The sequence below is a fragment of the Rhinopithecus bieti genome, unplaced genomic scaffold, assembly GCF_001698545.2.
Source record: "Rhinopithecus bieti isolate Rb0 unplaced genomic scaffold, ASM169854v2 scaffold_6481, whole genome shotgun sequence".
In the NCBI taxonomy this organism is placed as follows: Eukaryota; Metazoa; Chordata; class Mammalia; order Primates; family Cercopithecidae; genus Rhinopithecus; species Rhinopithecus bieti.
Window position 1 is genome coordinate 602,623 of NW_016805314.1, and position 19,505 is coordinate 622,127.

Below are 19,505 nucleotides of genomic sequence, written 5' to 3' on the forward strand. Positions count from 1 at the left end.
TTCTCTAAGAAAGTGATTCCAAGGTCTGGTGTAAGGTCCAGAGCTTGCCATCAAGTTTCTCCTTGGTCCCCTGCTTGTTGGACCCTTAAACCTGCACATCCTTTCTTTTCTTCTTCCTCTCTGTACACTTCCTAACTTTACACACTTTACACTCCCCTCTGCCAGAACCTTCCCCCCCTGCTTTCTGCCAAGCCATTCCATTCCCACATGCCCCAAACACTCACACTCTCTGTCTCTATCTTAGACACACACACACACACTCCCTCTTTAACTGAGAAATCCTGACGCAGATGCCAGGAATGTGTCTGCTGCCCTTTTGACAGAGGTCGGATGCCATCGTCGGGGCCATGGGGAGGGCAGCGCCGTGGACGTGGTATTCACGCATTCTGCTACTGGCGTGGTTCCTATTTTTATTGTGGCATTACTCTGGGTGTCCAGGCAGGGCGCCGGTCCAGCTTCTTCTCATTCCGTCACTCTCCATCAGGGCTCCACACCAATCCTACCCCTTACCTTGGCTGGATCTTCCTGCCCCAAACGCCCTAACATCAATGGAGCACAGTGTATCTCTCCTCTTTCCCTCCAACCCAGTCTAGCTCTGAGGACTTGCCCAATTTGCTAAATCTGATACTGATGTTCGTAGAGATATTTACAAGTTTCTTCTGTTTTCGGGCATGAGCAGAGTTTGCACAAGCCGGATTTGCTCCTTGGCTCAGACTGCCACCCGCTCCCCCCTTCCCCTCCCTTTGTCTCTCATTCCAAATAAGGAGCGCTTCTTGTTACATAATTGGATGTTCCCAGCACAGAAGCTGACACAAGAGGTTAGGCGCACATGCATGCAAGACTTCCCTTTGACTTAACAATGCCTTTTTTGGGCATCTAACTTCTCTTCAGCTCCCCTCCCACTTCTCTCCACACCATCAACAATCAAGGGAGATAGATTTACAAGCCTAGCTCAGATCAGAGCTCTTCCAACTTTGGCTTAGAAGGAGGGGTTATGAGGTCGAATTTTTTTTTTTTCCTTTGCAGGATAGAGAATGTGCTTATAATTTGACAGAAGTCTATGGCGTCCAAGGCAGTAATGTATATAGGTCTTTTAAAGGTGCAAGGAGGGTACACAAAGTTGGAAGCAGAGGAAATAAACTTGCCTGCTTGGGGATAATAATACTGGAAGCTGGAAAATGAGGACATTTTAAGGAGGAGATGCACTCAAATCTGGTGACTTTAGCATCCCTGATGGTCAAACTGCAGTGTGTTTCAAATAACCAGAGAAGTGGCAGTACCACCTGTGGCACCAACACCAATTATCCTGCTCTTTTAAGCACAGAACTGAAAGGAAGAGAACCCAAGTACCCTGCAAAAGCATGTGGCTCAGCTACCTATGGTTTCCGGGAGGGCAAAGATGTAGCCTTCTAGGTAGCAGTCATGGAGACGGAACACAACGGGACCTCATATCATGCCTCTTGTGGGAGAGGCAGGGGGTGCAGTGGAGAGGTGCTGCAGCTCTGGAGATGTTAGGTTTCCAGCACACTGGCTTACCAAAGCAAATAAAGCTGAAGCATGTAGCAATGCAAACACCACTTTTTAAAATTAAAACCTGCAAGTGTCCTGGGGACAGTAACATGTGCTGCCTTTGGACTGCAGCAGTGCCCTTATGTTAGATGCAAGTGTGTAGACACAGAGATGCAGTTTGGATTCTACAAACTGCCTGATAATCTCCAGTACTTGGAGACAAAGATTTTTGGGTTGGCTTTTATCCTGCTGAATTGCAGGGCAAAGATCTGATCCTGAAATTTAGACACTCATCACAGCTATAAATCAGAAAAACCTGGGTTCAAATTCTGCCTGTGATATTTATTAACCCTGTGATTTTGATGAGATAACCCACATTCTTTATAAGTCTTAGTTTCCTCGTCTTTAAAATGAGGGTTAATACCTCTTTCGCAGGACTTTCGCAGGAATTAAATATTAGGTTGGTACAAAAGTAACTGTGGCTTTTGAATAGCACGTGCATGTAGTGTTCAGTACAGTATTTGCACTAAGTAAACTCTCGATAAACATTTGCTGGACAGTAAATATGCTGATGCTGATGGGATTATCAACGTGTACACTCTGAATGCTAAAATGAGTTAGTCCCATGTCTATAATGCACAGGGTGCTTGCAGGTATGAGACCATGGGCCACTGATGACAGATCTTTGGAAGCTCTGGTGGAAGAACCGGTTCTTTCTTTAGATATCATGACTTCTAGCTTCCTATCTTAAGGAGGCTTCAGGAAAACTGTGAAACCAGCTATAAGGTACTTCAGAAGAGGGCCAAAAATGTCATTAAAAAGATGGGAAAAATGATTTGTAGGGATACATGATTGGCCTCAAACAGAGAAGTATGAGATTCTTCATTTAATTCTAGTCTGTGGAAGCTTGGATGAGGAGACTGCTAACCAGATGTGGTCCTATTTTCATTGCAGCTAATACAAAACCAAATGGGTTACGGATACAGTTGGATACTTAGATATAAGTAAGAACTTGTTGACAGGAAGGGATATGAGATAACTGAACATGTATAAAACATCTTCACCTGGAAACATGTATGATGAACAAAGATAATAGGCCACAGTTACAAGTTTTTCAAAAGTAGCTGCAAAATTCTGTTCTTGCACAATATTCAGTGGCTTCATTCAAATTCACCAAATATATTCAGAGTTCTCCCACTTTTCCCATCACAATAGTGATGCTTTTCCATAAAATAGAGTAAGACAAAACAAAAAAACAAAAACTCAGAATGTGAAAAGACGAGAAAATCAAGGGAAATTCAGCTGTAAGCCCTCTCCCTGATTTCCTTTATGGCATGAACTACATTTGGGTTTTGCTAGTCTTCACTCACCAGACTTTACCCAGCTAACTGGAGTTTTGGTTGTAGCTGGGGAGTGTCAGGGATAGGAATGGAAAGATGAGGAGCCTGCCTGGGCAACATAGTCTCAACCGAAAAATTTAAAAAATTAGCCAAGCATGGGGGTGTGTGCCTGTAGTCCTAGCTACCTGGGAGGCTGAGGTGGGAGGAAGGCTTGAGCCCAGGAGGGGTGAGCCCAGTGAGCTACGATTGCAGTGCCACTGCACTCCACCTTGGCGACAGAATGAAATCCCATCTCACTGCTATTTCATGTATTGGCATTTTATTCTCAATATATGAAAAATGAGAAAGAAAGAAGTCTCACAGTCTCTGCTCTGAACTCTCAAATGAGCCCTGTCTTTTCCATGTCTGCCATGCACCTGGAGCTTGCTTCCTTCGTATTGAACTTTTCTGCCTTAGATCTCCCAGGACCCTGGCTACATGAAACAGTCCTTCTGGGATCGTTCTCTGACTCCCAGAATATAGGTATCTTCCCTCTATGTGGACTAGCCCAAGCCCTTGAATATTCTGAGTTATTCAAACTTCAGGTAAACTTTTTCCTACCTCTTTTATATAAGGATCTCAATCTTCTTTGAATTTCTCCTAACTCATCTATACTTTTATCCTCATACTGAATAATTTATTGTGTTCTGAAACCAATTTGTCATGTAAATGACCTCAAGGAGAAGGGGTTATTAATGATCACATTCTAGCTAGTTTTGGGATCTTCTCATTTTTTTTTTTTTTTTTTGTTTCTTTAAACCACTTAGAAGATTAACAAAGGGAAATCCAAAAGAAGAAGAAAAATGAAGGCCTAATTAGTGACATCCAGAGGTGACAGAATACAACTAAAGAGACTATACTTTCAAGTGTAAAGGTACTGGGAAGGGAAATGTTTATTTCTTTATTAAATATTTAATGAGTACCTACTATGTCCAGGCCCTGTATAAGCTGCTGGGGACACAAAGCTAGTTCTGGTCCTTAAAGAACTAATAGTCTACACAGGGTTTCTCAAGCTCAGTAATACTGATATTTTGGGCAGGATAATTCATTTCGTTTGGCACGGTGGACTGTCCTGTGTAGCTGAAGGATGTCTGGCAGCATGCCTGGCCTACACCCACTAGATGCCAGTAGGCATCCCACAGCCCCTTTCCAGTTGTGACAACCAAAAATATCTCCCGATACTGGCAAATGTCCCCTGGGGGACAAAAGTGTCCCCCAGTTGACAACCACTAGTGTAGGAAAAGCAGATCATTTATATAACACACTGTGATAAGCACTATTATTAAAACTTTGCGAGTTAGAGAAGAGGACTCCTTAATTCTAGGGGAAAGAGAGCAGATGCTACAGAAGGTTTCACAGAATAAATGACATTTTATGCTTAATATATGAAAAATGTTTTGCAGTAGGCCAAGCAGACAAGAAGTGGGAAAGTTACGAACACATGGAAGGAACACGAAAAGAACAGGTAGAGAAAGACCATCCGAAGTCAGATACAGGAAGATGAGCAAAGGCCTGGGGGTAAAAGACCACAGAATATTCAGGCAATGATGGACAGTTTACATGGTGGAAAATGAAAAATAAGACTGAAACCAGATCACGCCAAGAAAGAAAGGAGGTGGAATTTTAATATAAATTTAATATAAATAAAGAAATAAGTGCATATTTTAAACAGAGTGGAGCCCTTTTCCAAACAAAGCCTTACCTAGATCCCCAGTATATGAAACTGACTGAAGTGGAGCTTCTGTGGTTGGGTCATGGTCACTCAGTTTTCCCTTAGCTTCTAAGTTAGCTTCAGAAGCACTTCTGCAGAACCCTAGAACCCTAGGACACATACTGGAAAAACCACTTTGGTAGGTAATAGGATACTACTGAAAGATTTTAAGTGCAGAATATATGTTCAGATTTGTTTTTCAGAAAAAGGCACTCCAGTGGCAGGGCTGAATATTGAGTAGGTACAAGGGGAAAAGCTTAAAGGGACAAAGACCAGTCAGCATTTTATATGCAGGTTTCACTTGGAGATCAGTCTTAAGGCTACAAGATACATGAAAAAAGCACATTGGGGTTGAAGTTATACAAATCTGCCTTAAAATTCTAAGTGTGCTACTAATGATGACCTTGGGCGTGTTAGTTGACTTTGCCAAGTTCTATTTTCTCATTCTGTAAAATGGGGCTACCTACCTCACTTGACCACTATAAAAAAATACATGTAAATGGAGATTGGGTGCTGGCATACATAAGCACGTAGCAAATATAGATGTGCATCATCTTCTTTCACTTGGCCTCTTTATGATTCAAGTTTATTAAACCTCCCTGATCCTATGCAACTTAGAAAAGGGAGATTTAATTGCTTGCTGTTAATAACTTTTTGACTTGGTAAAGAATAGACACATAATTTTTTGTTATAAGGATATATTTTTTGAGTGACCTGTTAGCATGAGCCTCATGCTAAGAGAAGGTCAGCATTTGGCTTCCTCTTACTTTTGGATGTGCCAGGATGTCTCATAAGAGGGAGTTCAAAACAAGAGTAGCCAAAACCCAAGCACTACATGTGTCTGCCTGGCTCAGAGAGAGTGTTTCTGGCCTACTTCAGGTTAGCAAAGCTTACATCAGTTCCACAGTTAGAAAGTCAGCAGCTAAAAACTCCACCTGTGTACAAATCTTTCAGGAGATCAAATGGTGTGAGGATTACAAAGCCTGGATTAGAAAAGCCAACTTGCAAATCCAAATTTCCCTCTATTCTTTACCATCCTGTGTCAGTAAGTACTTCAACTGTGAATATTTATGCCCCTCTCAGAGAAAACAATCTTTATTTCAAGAGCACTGATGTTTTCTCCTTTTCTTTCCCACTGTTTATCATCACACTGGTGACATAATGTCAGTCAAGACAAATGTCCACCACAACCAAGTGAAAGGTGCAGGGCTGGAGGATAAAACTGGGTGGAAAATTGAGAGGAGGAAGAGTTCAGCTAAGTATTTTAGGATCACACACGGTGTCTGCAACTCAGTATACTATGCCAGAAGTCTTACAGAACTGGATACTTTCAAATTGTAGACAACAAGGTAGTTAATAAAAGCTTTCTGATACTCTCAAGGCATTTTTGATTCCTGCAACCCCTGTAACAGAGAATCTATCTTCTCTTACGGCTGCAGATTCCCTGTACACTATTCAACATTGCATCCACCTTTTCTGCAATTTGAGATTCTGATGTGAGGGAGAATTCAGCAGTCTTACCTTTGAACTAGGGTCCCAAAGATAAGACGAAGACACTTCTGCATGTTTTCGGTACACAGCCATTTCCACTGTTCTGTTAGTAGCAAGAGGAGCAGATCTAGGGCTGTGTCAGCTAACTCTGTCTCTGTTCCTGAGGGACAAAATGGCATCAAGAGTAACTCAGAAGAGACCCATACTTGAGGAACATCTTGCAAGGTGCTGGGTGGCACCTGTGTCTCTCTACCTTCATGCCGATCATCTGGTATTTCTGCAATCCCTCTCCACTCAAATCAAGAGATGTTTAACTCATATCTAGAAGGTTCAGTGACAGGCTCGGCATTTCTTTACATTTTTAATTAATGTTCCTGATATTGTAACCTAATGAATGCTTCTATGTTTTTAAAAGATATATATATATCTTCTAATCATATATATGTATCTTCTAATCATATATATACACACACATATATATACACACACACATACACATACGCACTTATTTGGCCTACTTAGTTTCTATTTCTTCTATATTTCCCCAGGATGCTGAATACTTTGTTCCAAATAAAAGCTCACAACTAGTGACTAAGTGCAACTGGCAAGGCCTCCTCTCTTTCCAACCCTGCATTCCACTCACCCCCACAAAGCATTAGGGAAACACCAGGGCAGAAGTGAGGAAAGATTTGGCATTCACTTTCCTGAAAAACCTCCATTACACAGAGCTGTGGGGTTAGGATTCAGGAGGCTTCAGTCTGATTTTGAGATAACATTTGGTTCTAGGAAGAACACCACACCTCTGGCAAAATGCCATAACAATTACTACATTCATCATGTTTCAAAGACTGGAAGGGCCACACATGAGCTTATACCCATGCTAAACTAAGGTTTCCTGAAAAAATGTATTTTGTGGAAGGAAGCATGTGTTGTTTAAACCTGTCCTGGGGTCCCAATGTCACTTCTGATTTGCCTCCAAGTATGTGACGTTACAGAATGAATCTGAGATATCTGGTGCTACTGCTGTGATTAATATTATAAGTAGTATCAACAATGACTTTGCTAGTGTAGGATCAATGGGTATTCTCTGGGTCACCTTGCCCCAGCTCTCCTTGAACATGAATGACTTCTGATTTGGACAGATCTACTAGAACTGAATCATACTTCCCTCTTAACCCCATATAATGTATAGTTTCTTTTCTGTTTGTATTGCAAAGATTGGGAGCTGATATGTTGTTTGATTTCTAATCATCTTCTCAAAGATGGGATATTGCATTCCTTGGGAGATAGCATCATCCTGAGCCCTAGTCCTCAATTGTATGATTCTCTCAGGTTTTGCATTTGCCTGGAGCTGCCACCATGTGGTAAGAATTAGTTATAGCAGTGAAAAATAAGAAAGCAAACAAGGTACCACCAAGTCAGTTCTCCTACAGAAAATGACGCATTTTTTTTTTTAATCATATGAGCATTTTGAGTCTCTCAGAGAAAGAAGAAGGGTTTCAGGCCTAAATCATCCCTCTAGAGATATTATGTTCAACATGTACAGGCTGGACTTTGCCTAGAATGACATTCTTACTGCACTGCCTCCCCCCCCCCCCCATCGCTACAGTCTCTCAGAGTTTCTGACGCTTTCACTGTCATATTACTCTATTTACTTAATCGTGAGATATGTGTGAAGGGATGGGGCTGTTCATCCCAGTTTTCACAGACTTAAATCGAGGCCCTCAGAAGAGATGTCAGGTGATTTGTTTATGGGCACCTGAGAAAGAATAGTGAGATCAGCTTTTTCCCCATTTTTGAATCCAAGATTTTGCGATCTTTTATTCTCAACAGAGGACTTTATCTTGATGGAACCGATATACTTATTTTAAGTTCTTGTTCAGTAAATATACTAATTAGTATCTAGAGCTTTGAATTTTTCTTCTACAGAGTACACATCTGCTCTTCTCCTGGAAGGCGAACTTGCTCTGCCTCCAATGCAAATAAGGAAGAAGCAGAGCTTTCATCTCTTCTCCCTCCCTACTTTATGTTGGGTAACCAGGTTGTATCATCTGCCATGGCAGTAAATACAGAAAAAAGAATAGATCTGGGGAAATAAGACAATTTCCATCTTGAACACATAATATTTCAGTTGCCCTATGGTATATCCAAGTGAAGATATACAATATTCAATATTTAAGGCATCACCACACATGCGTTACAGCTGTAGCCAAGAGTACAGCTGGCGTCACCCTGGAAGAGTATGTAGAATAGGAACAGTGAGCCAAAAATCAAGCTCTGGCAGGTGGATCATGGGGCCAAGAGACTGGACTAAGAAGCCACAAGAAGGGCATGAAGGAAACCAGGAAACCGGGACACTAAAGGAAGAAAGATTCTAAAGAAATCCAAGAGTCTGATATGCCAAAAATAAGTTCAATGAGCTATCAATATTATCAGCATGGTCTCGTCCTGCTGGATTAGAACTCCCTGTTTGTGCCCTGCTCTGCTGCTTGAATCCGCTCTGGCAACTGTGTCCTACTCATCTCTGTGCCCCAACACAGCACCTCCAACACTGGAGTTCAACACATGGCATGCAGCTGAATGGAACAGAAATCAAAGTTACAAACTCCAACTATCCCAAGTCCCAAGTGGATGCCACCCTGGCTCCCTTCTCCATGGGAGCAGAGACCTCGCCACTCACCTGGATCGCTGTTGCTGGGGTCTTGGGCTGGCACAGCTGCATCTGACAAGCAACTGTCCACATGTCCTTTAGGGGGCTGTTCAGGATCTTTTTCTGGGGCTTTTGTTGGCTGCATTTCCAGTAACTTTGTCTGTTTTTCAACAAAAGATTCCATCGCAGACATGGATAGGGTCTCGGACTCCTAAGAAATAGCCAGTGGCGTATCACATAAGGAATGCTGACAGTAGAGGAGCAAATGTGGCACTCTAGGTTTCCCTGCCTCTCCCCTGCATAAGTACCTTGGGTATAAAAGCCAACCGATGCTCTGACTACTTTAGGAAAGATTTTATTTTTTACCCAAGTTGCAGGTAATACAGCCTGCCCTGGGATGATAAGATCTGCACAAATTTTCGGTCATCCATTTTTTTCCAGGAACTAGCTTTCTTTCTCATCTTGTCATCCACTATCCCAAACCCACCATGGTTGAGAAGCCAACCTGCCAAGCCAGAACTGGTAGGAATTCCAAACCACTCAGAGAAAATACTTTTAGCATAAAAGTTGGAGATCCAAAGGCTGATGAAGTCATTTAGCAGGACATATCTGACTTTAGAGAATATCTCAACTGCCTATAACTACAGGACCAACATCTCAGATCTTTTTGCCCCACATTCTTTGGGTTTTGGTTCTTACCACATTGCCTTCCTGGAGACAATAAAGAATCTTGTCTTGTGCTTCAGTCACACTTAGTGCTGGCGAAATTTTACTGGATGAGAACCTCAGCCTGGACCTGGTACAGAAACAAAGAGCAGAAACAGGATGTAATTTACGGTCTTGAGCCCCACACAAAGGGCTGGCAAGTACTGATAATAAATGACAACAAGAATATCTGTACTTATTCTGGGGACCTTACTGTGATCAGACGGTCACAGCTGCCAGGGAAGCCTTGGCCCTGCAATCTCCCAAACAGTGTATATTCTCGCAATTCTTAATAGACAATGTAACGCATACACTAAGCTAGGTCTACAGTGCACTTGTGAAATGGCTTCTGCTAAGTAAAACTGGCATCAGTCTGTATCATGGTCATATTCCCACAGGAAAGATTAGCTAACACATACTAGGCACTCATTAAAAATTTGCTGAAGATGAAACAGACAGGTGGCATAGACCAAGTTTTTATTATTGCGGTTCACGGTGGATCCTTTTGGACATCCATTTATTCCCCCTGTGTTCCAAATAAAACTAGAGAAGGAACTGCAAGTGATAACATCAATGTTTCAAGGGACAGAGACTCATAAGCACAGGTATCATGGTCATCCTTCAATAGATAGGCCCAGTTAAGAAAAGGTTAGGTGCTGTGAGTCTGTTATTGCTGGCCCACGAAACATAAGCACAGAGACAAAGAGTCAGACACACACACACACACACACACACAGATGCTCTTTCTTCATAAGGACCCAGATATAGAAGACATTTGCAGTAAGGGTACATGTGGTGCCCTTGCTTGCCACATGTTGGCTTTGAATGCTGCCAGGAAACAGCTGGGGCCCTAGTGCAGGAGACAGTAGCAGTAGTCAACCAGTTACTAAAATAGGCCCTGTGGGTTTCCATCCTAGCCTTTTCCTGTTTATTGCTAATATATGCAACTTCTGAGCCAAGATTTCCAGAAATGATGGCAAACAGAGATCAGTTATAAGCCTTAATTCTTAGGAAAGAAACATCTCAATTTTCCAGGAAAAGAGAAAAGAGAATATCCTATTCAAAAGAGAGTATTCCTCCTAGTCAAACATCCCTGGTCAGTTGGGCCCCAGGTTCCCATGGCAAAACCAAACATTCAGCAGTGCTGCCTCTGCAGCACCACAGGCTCCTCCGGGTGGAGCACTGAGGAGCCTGGGGTCTAGTTTCGCCTAAAAACTGGTATGTCTGACCCACCTCCTCTCCTCTAGGGCTTGAGAATAGGGTGAGCGTTTGCTGAGGATTGGGGATCAATCTGGGAACTGGGGAAAGGTGCCTGGGTGACTGAGGGCTTCTCACTTGCCAGCCTTCTTGCCTTCTGTCTGGGACTTGCTTTCAGTCTCGGCCTCACTCAGCTCCTCTGTGGGACTCTGGGGTTCAGAGCGAGGAAACGCTGTCTTCAAGGTGTCCACAATGGCACTCACCACCATCTGCAGGGGTCAGAGGTGCAGGGTCAGTAAGGCCATCCACATCCACAGATGGACACTGCCAAGCAAGCAGTCACCTTACAGCACTTTACGCAACAGGATGAGGAGAGGGGCCAGGCTCTCTAGCAAAGCCTTATCCAGTAGCAAGGTCGAATACCAGCTAATGACTTAGTGACAACTATCTTTCCGTTTTTCCATGGCCACAAATATCTTTTTCCTTGAGGAGTAAAACAAACAACGCCATGGGAAAAGAAGCCAAAACCAACAGTGAGAGAAATAAAAACCTAGGAGTTATGCAGGCTGATGATGCATCTTTCAATTTCTTTCTTTTTATATAAAAAAGTGATTTCTAGTTTCCAAATTGATAACAACTTCATCAACATGTGCACCAGTGGAAGTACATAGATAGGAGTATAAAGAGAAAGGAAGAGTGAAGAAGATGATCAAAAATAAAAATACAGTTTAGAGGCATAGGTAATATTAACATGCTTAGAGTAACTTACACAGAGCAAACAATCAGTTTTTCTAGTCAATTCAAACAATTTCTTTAAGTACAGAAAAAATAACAAAAATCACTCAGGTCAAAACTAAGGTATCTGGAGTTGAGTTGTTGTAACTTCTCTACTCATAAAGACTAAATAAAATAATCCTCACTGAAGATTAAGAATAACCTCTATTTCTTCAGAATGGCAAGATGATATACAGATATTTGCTAAAAAGGACAATGTACAAACGAAACCTTAAACTACCAAATAAACAGAATGAAACATTTACTCTTCCTCTGGTGCTTCCTGCTAATTAACACTGCTGGCTCAGAGCAGCACCATGCCTTCTTTGAGTCATTCTTGTGGTATTCTTCCACAAGGAGTAAGCTGGCATAGCCAAGACAAGGCTGAAGAGAGTGGTCAGCAGACTACAGTAAAGACTGGGGGAGAACAAACTAGGGAAAGAACACTGAGGATGCATGAATTTAGATAATGCAGCTTAGAAAATACAACTTGTTCTCCAGGATCACAGAATTGTAGTCTGTGAGGGTGGGGAGGTCCTCATCCATCTCATTCACTGATGTATGAACAGCAACTAGTAGAGTGCCTGGCTCAAAACAGGCATCCAGTAAGTAGATGTGGAAATAACGGATGAATGATATCTGCATGGAACCCTAGGCATTTACCCAGTTGATCCCTTTTTAGTTTGTAGTTTTTTCCATAGCAGTGGCTATCCCCTAACACCTACTACATGAAATTCTATTTTATTTGTTGCTCTAAGCCTAGATGAGAAGAGGGAGGCTCCTCTTCCGCCAATGCGTCAGTGTTTCCCAACCCGATAAAACACACATCACTTTTGACAAACTTAAGCCTCAGACTTCTGCCCCAGAGACACTCATATCAGTTGGTAACCACTGCTTACAAGCTCCGACATGTTACACAAACGTCCTTCTTCCTACCATCTCCATAGGCGCTGAGACAACCTCTTGAAGAAGGTACAATTCTCTCCATACTGTGTTCTCTAGCGGAGAACCATGACACCACTTTAAATCCAGCCTCGTGTCCTGTCTTAGGGTTCTCTTTCCTGGGTGACCCAACACTGGAAATGACCTTTACCCTCTGAAAGACCACCCCTCCTGCCAGCTATCTGTGAAGACACAGATTGATCTTTACATGCCTCCAACAGTGTAACAATATAGTAATACCCCAGAAGATATGTGTATACTTAAGAGTATTGGGGTGCTGTTTCCCACCAGCTGTTCCCTGTGATTCAGCGAGCTGATGATTCACCCAATATTTGGCAACAGGTCTTGACAATTTGAGTCCATGTTCTATTGACGCCTCTGTGCTGCCCCTTCCCACACCCTACTGCTCTTATTTTTCAAGCACTACCTCCATTCTGATGAATCCTCCTCATTTACAGATCAAAACTAAAGCTGAGCACAGTGGCCCTGCTGGTACCTTGTCTATTCTAGAGACCATAAGTGGTTTCTTGACAAAGGCAATACGAGCATCTGTGTTCAGAGCAAGGAACTCCTGCACCTCCTCACTGTTAGCGATCTCCGGAATGGCACAGAGTTGCTGCAAAAATAAAACACACACAAAAATTTTAAAGAGAAATTCCAGTCTCCAGATCTCTCTGCCTTGGCTTGGGTGTTCTGGGGTTAGACACCCAGGTTAAAATGAGAACAAGGCCAAAAGAGAAGGGTGCTGACCTTTAGGAATGATTCTAGGAGGCTCTTACGGGCTTCTACTCTGTCACTGTCCATATTTCCAAATGGAAGATCTGGAAAGAGCTTTTTAGGACCTTTCACATCTAAAAAAAAAAACAAAATATTCACTCATTTAACATTCACAGAGAGCTATTCCACATAAAACATATAAAGAAAACAGAACTATTGAATATATTTCCTTGGATTAAAAAAAAAATTCCAGGAGTTCCAAATATACATATGATCCATATGATCCACACAACACTAACTTGTTACAAGAGAGGGTTCTAAAGTGCAGAGACCCAAGTTTAAATTTGGGCTAAATCTCTACTATAATAAAGATCTTAGATCATTGGTATTCTTTCTGACTTTGTTTCTCTTCTATAAGATGAGGACAATGAGGGTACCTATCTCATAGGCTGATGGGAGCATTAAAAGAGCTAACATGTGTAAAGTGCTTAGGAGAGAACCTGGCACACATTTTCAAGCTTGGCTCAGTATTAGCTATTATATTAAGAAAGAAAATGCATAATTTATGCCCAAACTTGTTAAACTGTTTATTTGGGTAATCATCACCATTTTTAAAAAACAAAGTAACCAGTTACTAGCTAACTCTTAGAGTGAAATTTGATTACATTACAAAAATATTTAGAGAGGGGTGGCGGCTCACATCTATAATCCTAGCACTTTGGGAGGCCGAGGCGGGTGGACTGCTTGCGGTCAGGAGTTCAAGACCATCCTGACCAATATGAGGAAACCCCATCTCTACTAAAAATACAAAAATGAGCCAGGCGTAACGGCAGGCTCCTGTAATCCCAGCTACTCTGGAGGCTGAGGCAGGAGAATCGCCTGAACCTGGGAGGTGGAGGTTGCACTGAGCCAAGATCGTGACATTGCACTCCAGCCTAGGTGACGAGAGCAAGACTCCGTCTCCAAAAAAAAAAAAAAACCAGTCCCCCGTGCCTGAGAGTTGTCAAACAGCACACAAAAGATCTGGATGTTAAAGGAAAGAAGGTGGCAACAACTTCTGTGTAATATTTTAATATTTAAGAACCACCTATCTATGAATCTGGAAAAGTTAATTTAACTCCTGACACTAACTTACAGGCACAGGTGGAAATGTGAACACTTATTTTTTAATCTTAAACTAGATGTGGCTCCAGAACAAAGCAGTTGGCAGTAAAGGACTACCTCTGAAAGAATGTGATTGCTGCTGTCCAGCACTAAACCTCAGAACTCCTGAAGCAAACCCAGGGAGCAGAGAACCTTGAAATGGCATTCTCCTCCCCAATCCCTCCCGTAAACCAACAGGCCAGTCAAGGTGGCTTGACGTGGGAAGCAAGCGGCAGCAGGGGTTGGGGAAACTCCTGACTTTTGATGAACTTTCGTAGATCTGGTTTCTCCTCCAGTCGGGTCTGCAGATTCAAGAACTCTCGATAGCGACGATTCACAGTGTGGTAGGCCAGCTGCTGCAGGCCGCTGCTGTTTTCACCATCAAGGGCTGTCTCGTACTGTTCAATGAACAAATTGATTGACTGAATCAGCCGGGTCTCAGCAATCGTCTACTCTGGCTTTACTGACTACTTGGTCAATGGCCACATAGCAAGAGTAAGAAACTAAGAACAAAGGGAGGGAGATGTTCCTAGTCTGTTCCAGAACCTCCTATATCTAATTGCTCAGAAAGTCAGAAAAGAGTTTCACTCCTTTACACTACGACTTTCAACTGAAAGCTCCCTCTCCCAGATACTTCCTTTACTTACAAAATGGCTACATAACTATTTTCAAATGAATATCTGAATAGTAGGCATAACATCCATAAAATGATACTGCCTCTATCACCTTTAAATTACAGGGCTAAAATTATAAGGGGAAAACCATTTTCCATTATACTCCCCATGATTGTTTATATTAGTTAAGGGAAGAACAAGTAATCCAAACAGGAGATAAAAATCATTTGTTTATCTGGAATAAATTAAAGGGTATTTGTTTTGTTTCAGGCAGATTAATTTTCCTGATTGTTATTCTTGAGCTAAACCGAATTTTTCCTAAGTACCTATCATCTGTATCATAGAAGTCACATGAAAATTGGAGATGTGATAAGGGGTCAAAGTCCACTGTCTTCCTAAGCTTAGAGGGGTTGGTATGTGGAAAAGATGACTTACACCTCATGTTCCCCAAAGAGTGAACGCCACGGATAGCATGGAATCTGGAACTCAGCTTGGGGGCCCACTTCTTGACAGGGTGGTTAAGACACAATGAAACGTTGTGGGAGAAGTATATATGTGCGCCTTCTCATTAGGAATAGGTTATTATTTTTTGGTTGAGGTATACTGTGGGCGAGAGACGGAAAAAACTAACTCCTTGTTGGTGGGACTTGAGGCTGGTGCTTTACAATTTTTTGGAGACAGTTAGGGTATTCATTATGAGCTGATGTGAGCAAAGCAGTCTCTCAGAACAGTACTGAGGAGGAAAGACCAGATAAGAGAGACAGGTGACATTCAGGGTGGGGCTCTCAAGCCTGGAGCGTTTGGGAACTATGAGGCTTTCTGTGGAATATGCTGCTTCTTGAGGGCCAGTTTTCAACACTGTTATGGTTACTTCCATCACATAAACTGAAAACTATTTACTATCAGAAAGTATAATAATATTGACATACAATTTAAAATCAGTTATATGTCCATATAAAAATCTAAAACCAATTTCAAACTACTCATAATTGGCTATATTACTTTGTTCTCATTTTTTACTTTATTCTTTTCTAATGCTTAATTGAAGTAGTAGAAGATGTCAAAATCTAGCAACAACAAAAAAGAATAATGGGAAAGACTGTGAACTTAAACATTCTATTCATCAACTTAATTTTTCTGCTAATAAGGAGGAAAAAAAATCTGCTGTTTAATGTCAGTATAGGAACAGTCATTTACAAAAGATGAAATAACCAGAGCCAACACTTAAATGTGAGGAAGGTGCATGGCATAGGGACATCCAGAATAAGAACAAAAAGGCAGGAAAATGTTAACAAAGTTATACCAGTCATTTGAGGCTAGTCTCAGTTATTTTATGACCAGTACTGATCTGTACTTCTACAATTTGCCTACAAGGAGTGTGAGTGTGTTTGTGTGTTCACATATAGGCATTTCTAATTACTTCCACTCTGTCTTACTTGAAAATGTCTTATTGTTACTTTCTAAAATGCTATGTCATGATGCAGCTGTGTTGAGCAGATCAAGGAAGGCCTTCTCCCTCTCACCTGGATTGGGAGTTCTTGGGGAGGAGTGAAGCAAGCAGGCTGTGCCTGGTGGTAGCTTCTGGACTCAAATGAGAGAAACTCAAGTGGAAGGCAAGGAAAATCCAATGGGTAGGATCTTGCCCAAGAATTTTCTAAACTTCTTCCCTGCTCATTTCTTTTTCAAAATACTAGTATATTTTGTACTTTGTTTTAGGAAGGTAGGTTATTTACCTATACCTATCTCAGAAGACAGCAAGTTTTTGACTCTTGGAGGTGTTTAAGCACAGACTTGGGAGCAACTTGACAACAGATAATATGAAGAGGGTTGGTTGGATGAGAGAGGCAATTCTCCCAAAATGGCCGTAGGACAGGCTGACTCCATGTTACCTGGAGAGTTCTATTTGAAATACAAAATAAATAAATAGAGAATCCAGGGACCCCTCCTTAGAAATTCTCATCTGAATCCATCAGTGTGTCAGAATCTGTATATATGCAAGGCAGCTCAAGTGATTTGGAGGTGCAGCCAAGTTTGGGAACCACTGAAAATATAACCCTCAGCATTCTAGCAGCTCTGAAGTTCCAGGACTGTTTGTGTGAGTACAGGATAAATGCTACTCTGCTTTACACATTAGCTTCAGACCATTCACAGAGATAGATGCCTATTGAGAGAAACACTTCAAACTAAGAGCATCTCTCCCCAGAGAACATTTGCTTCACTGACTGCTTTCCAAACCCACTCCTAGCCCGGGTGAGCACCCACAGTTTTAATCCTGTTACCTTCACAGTATAGAGTGTGTATGGGTGGAATCCGGTGCCACTGTGCTCTCGGGCTGTAATGGTGCCAGTGATATGAAGGTTCTGGATGACAACTGGACCATCTGGACTGCTTAGGGGCTCAAAGCTGAAGGTGGCTGAGCTGAGAGGACCAGGTGGAGAGGAGGAAAGCACGAAATTGGTGCAGACAGGATCAAGTAGCTCACATCATTGGGCGAGATCCTTTGCTAAGGCAAGAGGGCGTGAGGAGCCAGGTCTTTCCCGGCCCCCCCAGCAAAGCATGTAAGAGGTGAAGTTTCACTCCTTGTCTACCCTGTCTCGCTGCGTGTCCAATATGGACGCTGGGCGAAGTTCATGGTGTGAGTCAGCATGGCCTGTCTCTGTTTCTCTGCCCTGGACCTCCTCAGCCTCTTCCCTCCTTCAGCCTCTCTCACTTCCCTCAGCCCCGCCCCGGTTCCTCCATCTTTGGGTTCCAGAGCCTGGGAACCCTCTAAGGCACACAGGGCATCCTGAATCCTGTCAGAGAGAAAGTTGCCTGGAGTCATGAGCATGATGGTTTCTTTGCCCAGTTCAGACAGTGGAGACTCCAGCTCTGAGTCTTCACATAAGAACAGGGGACCTCGAAGATTTGGCTGTAGGAAATGAGATGAGTTGTTTTCTACTTTTCTTTCTTCACACATCCCACTCAAATCTCCCTCTACAGCTTCATGGCCTTCTTCAACCTCTGGGGAGGGGCCTGCAGGACCCTCTGGCTCACTGTAACTTAGAAATACTGGGGCTGCTACTGGAGAAGTTCTCCCTTCTGGAAGCTGCTGTACCTCAGCAATCAGTGGCAGAGATGTGGGCACTGAGGGCTGTTCAGGGGCACTGGCTGGGCAGGGTGCTGGATCTCTGGCCTTGGAAAAGATGCCCATGAGTACAAGGTGGATCCAGTCAGGATCTGACAGCCTGCTGATCAGTGGTAAGATTACATTGCATGTGATGAGTTCGACCACTACATGGCGTCCGGTACGAGTCTCCAAGTGGGGCTTGGGCACCAGCCCTTGAAGCAACAAATTCACAACGCCACGTGTATGGGTGACTTCAGCACTGGAGATGTGCACAGCAGGATGTGGGGCAGTTGCCCGGCAGTAAGCCTCCCAGAGGTGGGAAGGCTCAACTGGACCCTTCTTCCCTGTAATGGCCTCCTTTGCCTGAATGTAGCTCTGCAGGTGACAACCGCAGAGCGTCAGAACACTCTGGGCAAGAGCACGACAGTCCATCATGCTCATCCTCCTCCGAAGCCCCTGGACCAACCCTTTCATTGCTGCCTCCATTTCCTCCTCAAAGGCTGGCTCCTGGCTCACAGAACGGTACCAGGATAGCACAAAATCTCAAATAATCACATCTGGATGGTGCAGTTGATCTCCTGTTCCAGCTGCCTTTCTGCCTCAGGGCATGGAGGACAGGTGGCCAATGGGATGAAGCGTTCCAGATGCAGTCGACCCGAAGCTGCTCCAGCGACGCTGGAGCCCAGCCATCCTCCCAGCACCACTAGCACTGCAGACAGAAGGCACAGCAGCCACACATTGACCAGCAGGTGCATGACCAGGAGCCAGCCAAGCAAGACCCCCACAGCCATCAGCTTCCGGCTACTCAACAGCTTATTGAGGTGACAGCTGGATCCAGCGGGAGTCTCCTGGAACGGTGGTACTGTTTCTGTCTTCATGGCTGAATGCACAAGGTGGCTTCCCCAGATGACAGCCCTCAAGATTTTACTTCAGAGTTCGGGAAGGGGGGCATGAACTGTGTCTCATATGGGGCGATCTGGGTGTTCTTCCGGGAACCGGGGCTCCGGGCCCTCAAAGTCCTACAGGCACTGCAAAGCGACGGCGGCAGCTCCGCGTCTCCCCATTGCTAACAGTAACAGAGCCCTCGAACTCGCCCCTTCCAGCCGAGGTGCGGCTGTGGAGGAAAACTCTGCGGCCTTCATACTGCCCCAGGCGGAAGGCCTCTTCGCGGCCTCGGGGCGGGCGGTGCAGGGCCCTGGGGCCCACGGACACTTACACACGCAGAGGGCAGCGGCCGGCAGAGACTGGGTCACACGCCGCCGGGAACCGCGCGCCCACACTCAGCCCCGACCTGAAGTGGGCTCATCCAGGTCCTCTCCGCTGGCCTCGGCCCGCTGCCGCCGCAAACCTGGGCGACCGCGCTCCGCGGCCGGGCCTGTGTTAAGGCTGACCGCCGGCCGGCCGCCGGCGACAGCTTCCGGGTCGACGTCGACGGGAGCGAGGCATGCTGGGAGAGCGGCCGCGCGCGCCCTGAGGAGCGGCGCTGCCCGGCGCCCTCTGCTGGAGAGGAGCCGCCCTGACGGCAACTGCGCGCGGTAGAGTTTGAGCCTGAGCCTGAGCCTGAGCG

At 44.0% G+C, this 19,505-nt stretch overlaps 1 protein-coding gene across 1 annotated transcript in view; it reads right to left on the reverse strand.

The window, feature by feature from the left end:
- The window catches only part of SNX19 (sorting nexin 19), a 43,102-nt gene extending 24,256 nt beyond the window's left edge, over positions 1-18,846 (reverse strand). Inside the window, 10 exon segments of the mRNA XM_017872143.1 lie at positions 6,121-6,250; positions 8,771-8,951; positions 9,440-9,536; positions 10,781-10,911; positions 12,855-12,974; positions 13,109-13,209; positions 14,478-14,616; positions 17,112-17,510; positions 17,543-18,490; positions 18,493-18,846. Coding sequence (XP_017727632.1) covers positions 6,121-6,250; positions 8,771-8,951; positions 9,440-9,536; positions 10,781-10,911; positions 12,855-12,974; positions 13,109-13,209; positions 14,478-14,616; positions 17,112-17,510; positions 17,543-18,490; positions 18,493-18,816 — 2,570 coding nt within the window. The 5' untranslated portion in view covers positions 18,817-18,846.
- Positions 18,847-19,505: the final 659 nt, after the last annotated feature.